Source organism: Vombatus ursinus, unplaced genomic scaffold (genome assembly GCF_900497805.2).
Source record: "Vombatus ursinus unplaced genomic scaffold, bare-nosed wombat genome assembly UNPS02014768.1, whole genome shotgun sequence".
Taxonomy (NCBI): Eukaryota; Metazoa; Chordata; class Mammalia; order Diprotodontia; family Vombatidae; genus Vombatus; species Vombatus ursinus.
The window spans coordinates 4240442-4250948 of NW_020954546.1; the positions used below are offsets into that span (position 1 = coordinate 4240442).

A 10507-nucleotide genomic window follows, 5' to 3' on the forward strand; every position below is an offset into this window, starting at 1 on the left:
GCAAACTAACTTGAGAACAAAATTGAAAAGGTCCCCATGGATCTAATGACTTCTGACCTACTTTACACCAGTAACCAAAAGGGATAAGCTCTCCACACCTTTATTTGGCACTTAGCACAGACTGCCATAGAGTATTTGTTGTACACAGACTGTTCTGTCAACTAGATTCAAGGCGAAAGGGCAGGACCCAGCACCCCATCTGTGAGATCCATGACATTGGCAGCTTGACACAATGGGAGAATGGGAGGAGTTTCAAACATTCTTGTACAGGCCACGGTCTGAGAGTGGAGGGAGAAACTCACAACCAAACAGAAGTCTTTATGACCAGGGGACTTGAGACAGGAAGTAGTGACATCCAGAGAGAAAACCAAGGAGGGCAACTAGGATTGTTGATTGAGGGGCTGAATGGATAGAATTGATGGACCAATGTCTAAAGAAGAGCCTAAATCAAGATAAGGAACACATCAAGACCAGGGGTAGCTAGTGAGAGGTCAAGTCTAGGGCTTAGGAATCAAGGGACAGAATATCAGTCAGAAGAAACCCCAGCGGCCATCCAGTCCTGGGAGAGCAATGGGACGTTTATTGACACAAATATTCCAATTTGCTACAGTTGTTCTAGTTTTTTCATCGAGACTGGGTACACAGCTGAGCCCCACCTTCCAGCTTTCCCTCAATTCCCTTTAGCTGGAGTACTCCCATGCCACTGATTATCTTCCGTAGCAACCACGGGCTCTACGTGGTGGCAAACATCTGTCTCTATTGCCCACAGCACCTCACGTAGTGTCACAGAGCAGACTCCCAACAATCAAAGGATCATGGGTGTAGAGTTGGGAAGGGACCATAGAGGCCTTCCAGTCCAACCCTCTAATTTTGTCTATGTTTGTTGATTAAAAGTTAAATTCTTCCAAAGTATTAATAATCCTCCCCTTCCCTTTCCTCCTACCAAAGTTTAAATGTAAGTTTCTTGAAGACTGGCACTTTTCTCACTTAAGTCTTTATATCCCCAGCACCTAGGATAGTGCCTACATCTTATGCTTTAAATTTGTTTTTGAGACTATGTCTCTCTGTCTCATCCGGGCTGGAAATGCAGTGGCCACTCATGGATGCAATGCCACTAGTGATTGGTGTAGGAGCTTTGACTTCATTCTGACCTCAGCGGAATCACCCCTCCTTAGACAGTCTGGTCCCCACATCCACAGGCACTCCTCCTCCAGCCCCTGCTTCTCAAGGCTCACCATATTGGTGCCAAACTTGGTGTGGACACTCAATCAACTTAACCCAACTCAGAATTCCCAAACTTAAGCAATCCACCAGCCTCAGCCTTCCTCGGAATCTGCATTACAGGTGTGCACTACCATACCTGACTACATCATTTCTATTAAACAGTTTTAATTGAATTGAACTAGAGGTGGTAACATATCACTGCACTTTCATAGATTTCAGACACCAGACATGAATCTTTGAAATTTTGTACTAAGTAAAAGATTCTCTGATACTATACAGCAGTTACATTTCATTTATTCATTCAACAAGCAAGTGTAACATATATGTGTGTGACTAAATGTTTATGTGTGTGCGTATGTATATGTATGTGTGTGTGTGGCTCACAAGTGGTCCACCTGCAAAGAGTAGAAGGAACCATAACACCTAGCAGGATGTAGGGTCAGACAGGGTCCAATACTGTCAAGGTTGGGCAATCTCTCCTCCAGTCTCCAAAAGGGGTATCAGGTTAGAATTGTATCTATCCCTCAACTATCTCCAGTCTAGGGGTATGAGTCTGGGTTCAGAATGAAAGTTACTTTTGAGGGTAATTGCTTTTGAGGGTAGCCCTTAGTTTAGTCCCTTCCCACTAAACACTAGTTCCCCAAAAGGCCAACCTCTTTATCAAAGAAAGTAGAAAGTAGAAAGCAGAGGATTTATATAGATTAGATTATGCCGAAGAATGTACTAAAAAAAATGAGCTCTCCAGACAGGAATGAGAAGATATCTCAGATCAAACCAAGAGAGAACAATTCTACTGAAGTGAGGAGTCTATTTTCAGTGGTCTCTAGGATGTAAGCACTGAAAGGCAAGGGATATGATAAGGACCAGCTTCCCTAAATGTCTATATCTCCAGAATTCCAGTCCTACATTCTGAAGTCCACATCTTGTCTCTCAACTTCCCTCTCCCTGTCTCTCTCTGTCTCTATCTGTCTCTCTCTTTTTCTCTGTCTCTCTGTTGCTCTCTCTCTCTTTTTCTTTCTCTTTCTTTTTCTCTGTCTCTCTCTATCTCACTCTGTCTCTCTGTTGCTCTCTGTCCGTCTTTGTCTCCATCTGTCTCTTTCTCTGTCTCTCTCTGTCTCTGTCTCTCCTCTGTCTCTCTATCTCTCTCTATCTCACTCTGTCTGTCTCTGTCTCTGTCTCTTTCTCTGTCTCTCTATGTCTCTCTGTCTCTGTCTCTCTGTCTTTCTGCCTCTGCCTCTCTGTCTCTCTTTCTCTGAGCTCTTTCTGTCTCTCTCTATCTCTCTTTCTCTTTGTCTCTCTCCCCCTCCCTCCCTCCTCTCATACTTGTGTGGCACTTCACACTCAGCATTCTCCCAGCCAATCAGGAGTCATGTCTCTCTCCACATACACAGAGAAGATCACAAAGCTGCCTTTCGGGGGGGGGGGGGGGGGGGGGGAGGCACCACCTCAGACTTAGACAGAAGCAGACGAACAAAAACAAGTATTCTTGGGGGCCCCCTCTGTGTAAGTTTGTACTGCACCCACTGGTATCTGGGTGGTGCTTTGGGAAGACAGGAGGCCCAAATTTCTGTTAGCTTCCATGGCTCATAGACAACAGAAATAGAATTAGAGTCCCCCATTTCTGACTTTCAGGTTGAGACCTAATTTCTCAGGAATATCAATGGGGGGCAGCTTAAATGTCACCCATAAATATCACTTCAGTGTTGGCCCGTGCCCTCATCTACCTCTATTCATAATATTACTTTAGCCATACCCCTAATGACTGGTAGTGGGGAGAAACCTGAATTAAAATCTCCCCTCTCGCACTAACTGTTAATCATGACCAAGTCATTTCATAGAAGGCCCCAGGCCAGCCTGTCTTCACTTCCCTCCTGGAGCTGTGCTCTACTTTCCCTGGACTCCAAAGGTTCCCTCATTCCTCATCCTCCAACTCCTCTGCTTTTAATCTTCCTTTGGGTTACTGTCTTCACCTGTTAGAATGTAAGCTCCTTGAGGTCAGGAACTGTCCCTTTTTCCTTGTATTTATGTTCCTAACGCCTAACACAGTACCTGACACATAGTAAGCTTTCAATAGATGTGTATTTCCTTCCTTTTTCCTTCATTTAACCTCACAGAGCCTCATTTTCCTCATCTGTAAAATGCAGATAATAATACTTACAGTACTTACCTAGGTACTTACAAGTATGAGAAGAGGAACAGAGGGGGAGAGAGAGAAAGAGAGAGAGAGAGAGACAGAGAGAGAGAGAGAAACAGAGAGAGCTCAAAGAAAGACAGAGAGGCAGAGACAAAAAGACAGAAAGACAGAGACAAAGACATAGAGAGACAGAGAAAGAGACAGACAGAGACAGAGACAGACAGACAGAGACAGAGTGAGATAAACAGACAGAGAGAGACAGAGACAGAGAGAGACAGAGAGAGAGATAGAGTTAGAATGCCAGGCCAGAAGTCAGGAAGACTCATCTTCCTGAGTTCAAATTTGGCCTCAGATACTTACTAGCTGTGTGACTCTGGGCAAGTCACTTCAACCAGTTCACCTCAGTTTCTTCATCTGTAAAATGACCTGGAGAAGGAAACGGCAAACCACTCTAGCATCTTTGCCAAGAAAACCCTAAATGGGATCACAAAGAGTCAGACATGACTGAAATGACTAAATAATAATAACAATACTTACCTAGCAGGATTGTTGTGAGAAGCAAATGAAAACCTAAAAGTGCTATAATAAAGTAATAATTCAAGAAAGTCCATAAGAGTAGTGATTTTATTACTATTATTTTATTTTTATTATTAATAATAATAGCTGGTTTTTCTATAACACCTGCTACATTCTAGGCACTGTGCTGAGCACTCTACAAATATTGTCTCACTTTATCCTCACAACAACCTGGCAGAATAGGTTCTATTATTATCCCCATTTTAGAGTTGAGGAAACTGAGGCAAATAAAGATCAAGTATCTTACTCAAGGTCACATAGCTAGTAAGTCTCTGAGGAAAGATTGAACTCAGGTCTTCTTGAGTCCAGGCCTAGCACTCTATCTGCCACCATTTTCCCTAATGACTACCATCAGCCACTAGCAGAGCTGAAACATTTGCCCAAGGCAATTGTCTTCTGACTTGATAGATACTGTCATTGGATCCCATTCCATTGAGATTTTATAATGTGCCCATGTCAATTTTTCTCCATTTTGTCCATGGTCCTGGTCAATGGAATGTGCTGGGCAGCTAGGTGGTACAGTGGATAGAGTGCTGGGCCTGGAGTCAGGAAGACTCAACTTCAAATCTAGTCTCAAACACTTACTAACTGTGCAACCCTGGGAAATTCGCTTCATCTTGTCTGCCTCACTTTCCTCATCTGTAAAATGAGCTGGAGAAAGAAATGGCAAAGCACTCTAGTATCTTTGCCAAGAAAACCCCAAATGGGGTCACAAAGAGTCAGACCCAACTGAAATGACTGAACAACAACTCTAACAACAAATGCGATGTGCTAGTATGACTTTAAAGGTAAATCATTGCATTCAAAGGCACCTGGACATTTTCATGAACCACCATAAAATTCTCCTAATTAGATGGGGCTGGGACTTCAGGACTGTCACCCATTCTAATGACAAACAGGTTTATGAGCAAGTGAGAAGGCAAACAAATCCCATTTTTTGCCAAGTGAGGTGGAGCTGGGCTGGGTTGGGGAGTGAATCAGGCCCTATCCACAGGTGGGTGTCTCCTTTTGGGGATGCTCTAGTAGGACAATTAAAACCCCTATAAATAGGCCAGAATCCTAGTTCTCTGGTGTCCTCCACCAGCTTGTACACCTTCCACTTGTTCTCCGGGAAACAGGTAAGCAAGGCACAAGATGTCACCTGCCGTGCTCCAAGTTGCTTCCCATGATCCTTTGGGCTGAATATCTAAGGATGTTCACTGTATGAGCAGTCTTAGTTAACCTGTGACTTCCTTTTCATTGCAGGCATGATTGCTTTCTTTTCTCAGAGACTATAGCAGATGTCACCAGTTTCTATAGAGATTACAAAATAATCTTGTCTTTGTGTAAGTGATTGGTTTGAGGCATTCTGGAAGACTTGGTCCTACTGATGGATGATCCAGGATCCCAGAGTCAGAGAATAGTTTTGCTGTGTAGAGTTTAGAAGGGGATACACACAAGCTGAGGGCACTCACCAGGGCCAAGCCCTTGGATTGTGGATCCCCAGGAAATTTTGATCCCCAATGTTGTAAATATGGAAAAAGCACCTCAATTCATTCCAGACTTACTGCATGTTGCTACTGCTTTTAGTAAATGATTATTGAGACTGTTTGGAAATCCAGTCTGTTCTCAAGTAGTAACTATGGAGCTATCATGAAGGCCTCTACTGTTCAGCTACTCGTTAGGGCCTTCCATCTACAGGAGAAAATTTAATGTAAGTCTGGATTCCAAGAAGTCCCAACAACCTAACTTTACTTCTATGTATTTGAATATGCTTTCTTTCCTTTCACAGAACTGAATTTAGCTATGTTTCCACTTCGGTATTATTCTTTAGTGATGGAATTTGTTGCTGTAATTGTTGTTGATAATTATAATCAATCAGCAAGTTTTTAAGTGCCTAATGTGTGCCAAATGGTACAGGTAGGTGACACAATGGATAGAGTACTGGGCCTAGAGTCAGGAAAACCCATCTTCCTGAGCGCAAAGGTGTCTGAGTTCAGAAACTTGCTAGCTGCTAGGTAAGTCATTTAACCCTGTTTGCCTCAGTTTCTTCATCTGTAAATTGAACTGGAAAAGGAAATGGCAAACCACTCCAGTATCTTTGCCAAGAAGACCCCAAATAGGGTCAAGAAAAGTCAGATATGACAGAAAAACAACTGAACTGAATAGCAAATGTGCCAGGCACTGTGTGAGGTAGCAGAGATGCTCAAGGAACTGACATTCTATTGAGAACAACAAATACAAACTATATCCATTTTACAGTTGATGAAACTGAGGCAGACAGTGGTTAAGTGACTTGTCCAGGGTCACACAAACTATATTTATGATAAAATGTAAAGTAATTTGCAAGATAATTTACAAAGTAAATTATAAAGCTACAAATTCCGAAAGTAATTTAAATCCAAAGTAATAAATAAGGTAATTTTAGAGGAAGGCACAAGCAGTTGGAGGGAATCGACAAAGGCCCTTTGTAGGAAGTGACAAAGCTGAGCTTTGAATGAAGCTAGGGATTTTAAGAGGTGGAGGTGGGGAGGGAAAGAGTGCCAGGCTTGAGGAACAGCCTATGCAAAGGCGTGGAGGCTGGACAGGGGTACTTGTGTGTAAGGAACAGGAAGATGGCAAGTTTGGCTGGATCCCAAAGCGCATGAAGGGGAGTAATACATAATAAAAATGAAAAAGTAAGTTAGATCCATGATTAACTGTAGATTTCTTTAGGAGAGTAGAGAGGGGGAAAATAAAGTTAAAAAGTGCACAGCAGAGAACAAAAGAAAACCAACAAGGAAGCAAAGAAAAGCTGGGCAGCTTTGAAAACAATGTATAGTATTTATTATATAGGTTTTCTTGAAATGGAAACTTATTGTTTTATAATGAATCCTCTCTTATGGTCTGCTGTGTGCATAGCAACTTTTTTTTCCTTTTCTCATTTTGCATTTAAAATTATTTTTTAAAATGTATTTAAATTATTTAAAATTAAAATTAAATGATTTTAATTATTATTTTAAAATTTTAAAATTTATTTAAAAATTAAAATTAAAAATTATTTTAAAAAAGAAAAAAATAAGTTAGAACCAGGTTGTGAAAGGATTTAAATGCCAAAGGAATTTCTGTTTGATGCCAGAGTGACAGCAGCAGCAGCAGTTAACAAGAAACATTAACTTCCATTTCCAGAGGTTTGCACTCAGAAAGCTACTGATGGTGTTTCTCACTTAATAAGCTCTCCCAAGCCTCTAGAGGAATGTCTCCAAATAACCGCTGTCTCACATCCCCAGCTTTCTTCCTTTCCAGCCAGAAATAGTTTTCTGCTAGAAACCCCTCCTGGTGTCCGTCTAAATCACCCACCTCTTCTGATGTCTGTTTCCAGGTTCAACTGAATTTGCAAACATGTCTCAGCTCCTGAATAGCATCTTCACTGTGATTGAGGTGTTCCACGAATACGCCAGTATGAATGAGGACTGCACATCCCTGTGCAAGAAGGAACTGAAGCAGCTTCTGCTGCAGGAATTTAAGGAGATCCTTCGGGTAAGATGGGGCTCCCAAGAGGCCTTGGGCCCAGGGAGAAGACAAAATGGAAAGGGTCTTTTCAGTTGGGTGTGGCCTGCTCCCAAAGCTTTTGCCAGGGTTTCTCCCAGTAAGGCCATCCCCCTGCAATGCATAGCAGCTTACAAGAGAAGCAAACCTCCAAGTAAGAGGGCCTTTTTTTCTTACAAAGTGAGATTGGCTTAACAGAATCCTACAGAATCACAGATTTGACCTGGAAGGGGTCTTGAGGTCATCTAGTCCAAAAGCCTGATTTTACAGATGAAGAAACTGAGCAGATTGCCCATCGTTGTCTATATAGAAGCAGGATTGGAACTCAGGCCCTCGGACTCCTAATCCAGCATTCTTTCCATACTATGCCAGGAGATCTCTTCTTGCTTTTTGTCTTTTATTGATTAATCCTAATCATAGGATTACTTTTTCAAGAAGACAGTATGGTGCAATGGAAAGAACACCAACTGTAAGGTCAGCAGGTGTGGGTTGAAATATCACCTCTGAACGTACTATCTGTATGAAGTTTGTTTAACTTCCCTGGGCCTCAGTTTTTTCAGCTGTAAAATGGACTAGTTGACTACTGGGGTCCCTTCCCACCTCTATATCTGTTATGCAAAACCAATTTACTCAAATTAATCATGATATGGGGGTGTTTTTAAATGTGGCTATCCCCTGTCTCTGCAAGATAAGCAAGGGATCAGGTCTTTAGAAGAAGCAGTTCAGTGGCACTAGACTGCACGGAGCACTGAGCCTGGGCTCTTGCAGACCTGAATTCAAATCCCGCTTCAGACACTTATTAGTTGTGTGATCTTGGGCAAGGCATTTAATCTCCATTGGTCTCTGTTTTATCGACTGGAAAACGGAGATAATAAGAGCACCTATTTCACAAGGTTATGAGATAATATTTGTAAAAAGCACTTCTCATAGTGCCTAGTGTATAGTAGGTGCTATATAAAGGCTTATTCTCTTCCCTTCTCTTCCCTTCCTTTTCCTTCCCTTCCTTCCTTTCCTTTCCCTAAAAGATGTGAACTAAGCCACATAATTTCCAGGCTGAGGAAGTAAAGGGCAAATGATTAAAATTTGGTCTTTGTTTTATTTTCTCACAGAGGCCAGATGACCCTGAGACAGCTGATACCATCTTACAGCTCTTAGATCGGGACCGTGATGAACATGTCGACTTTAATGAATTTCTTTTGTTGGTGTTTAAGTTGGCTCAATCCTGTTATCAAATCCAGAGTAAAACATTATGTAGAGACAAAGCTGGGGCCCACCAAGAACAAGGAAGGGAGAGAACTCAGGACCGTCGCCTTCCAGAGGAGGGTACAGGCAAGCAACAAAAACAGAAGCAGAGAGGACAAAGGCAGGATTCCCACTGTGGTCAGTCTGACAGACAAGATGATGACTATCATTATGGTCAGTATGAGGGACAAGATGAGGATTCCCACTATACCCTGTCTGAGAGACAAGACAAGCATTCTCATCATGGCCAATCTGGGAGACAAGACCAGCATTTTCACCAGGGTCAGTCTGAGAGACAAGACCAGAATTCTCACTGGGGTCAGTCTGAGAGACAAGACCGGAATTCTCAGAGGGATCAGTCTGAGAGAGAAGACCAGAATTCTCATCGGGGTCAGTCTGAGACACAAGACCGGAATTCTCAACGGTATCAGTCTGAGAGACAAGACCGGAATTCTCAGAGGGATCAGTCTGAGAGACAAGACCAGAATTCTCATCGGGGTCAGTCTGAGAAACAAGATAAGACCTCTCACTATGGTCAATCTGAAAGGTTAGGACAGGACTCACACCCCACTAATTCAAAAAGACAAGGACAGGATAGTTGCTCTGGTCAGTCTGGAAGAATGAGACAGGAATCAAGTTGTGGTCAGTCTGAGAAACAAAGGTATGTCTCTTGCTTAGGTCAAAATAAGAGACAAAGTCAGAGCTTTGACTGTAGTGAACCTGGGGAACGACACAATGGTTCTCATCATGGTCAGTCTCAAAGGCTGGGACAAGACTCAAGTTGGGGTCAGTCAGGCAGACAAAGACTAAACACTGGTAATTGCCATTCAGGCAGACAAGGACAAGAGTATTGCTATGGTCAGTCAGGGGGACGAGCACTGGACTCTAGCTATGGTCAGTCTGAGAGATCAGAACAGGAATCAAGCCATGGTCAGACAGGCAGACAAAGACTAGACTCTCACTATGGCCAGTTAGGGAGACAAGGACTAGCCACTCAAAATGGCCAATCAGGGAGAGAAGGATTAGATTCTCACTATGACCAGTCAGGAAGGCAAGGACTGGGCACTCAGTGTGGTCAGTCAGGAAGGCGAGGACTGGACTCTCACTATGGCCAATCAGATGAGTTTGGACAAGAATCAAGTTGTGGTCAGACAGATAGACAGGGACTGGATTCTCACTATGGCCAGTCGGGAAGACAAGGATTGGATTCTCACTATGGCCAGTCAGGAAGACAAGGACTGGACACCCATTATGGTCAGTCAGGAAGGCAAGGACTGGACTCCCACTATGGCCAGTCAGAGGAGTTTGGACAAGAATCAGGTTGTGGTCAGACAGATAGACAAGGTCTAGACACTCGCTGTGGCCAGTCAGGAAGGCAAGGACTGGACACTCAATATGGCCAGTCGGGAAGACAGGGACTGGATTCTCACTATGGCCAGTATGGACAAGAATCAAGCTATGGTCAAACAGATAGACAAGGTTTGGATTCTGGTTATAGATATTCTGAGATACAGGGGCAAAATCATCACTTCCAAGATAGCAGAACAGGACAGGAAGGGCAAGGGCTGAATAGAAGCCAGGGGTATATATCTAGGGAAGACAGGCAGAGCCACTTTCAACAAGGGCTGTGGCAACCAGAAAGAGAGTCCGAACGCCGTCAACATAAGTTGTATTCCCAGTCCCAGCAGGAAAAGTCTCTCTGCCACAAAGGGAGAGACTGGCAGCAGTGTGGTAGTCAACAGACTGGAGGACAGGCACAGGACAGACGAAGGCATGAAGAAAAGCAGAGTCATCAAAGATACCACCAGCAAACACATGAAGAGG

The 10507-nt window shown here is 43.2% G+C and overlaps 1 protein-coding gene across 1 annotated transcript in view; it reads left to right on the top strand.

Moving 5' to 3' along the window:
- Positions 1 to 7294: 7294 nt before the first annotated feature.
- Positions 7295 to 10507, top strand: part of LOC114043399 (repetin-like) — a 4157-nt gene continuing 944 nt past the window's right edge. The window contains exons 1-3 of the mRNA XM_027862503.1: positions 7295 to 7432; positions 8551 to 9077; positions 9144 to 10507. The exon at positions 9144 to 10507 is cut by the window's right edge and continues 944 nt beyond it. Of these exons, the coding sequence (XP_027718304.1) occupies positions 7295 to 7432; positions 8551 to 9077; positions 9144 to 10507 (2029 nt within the window). The remainder of the gene's footprint in view (positions 7433 to 8550; positions 9078 to 9143) is intronic.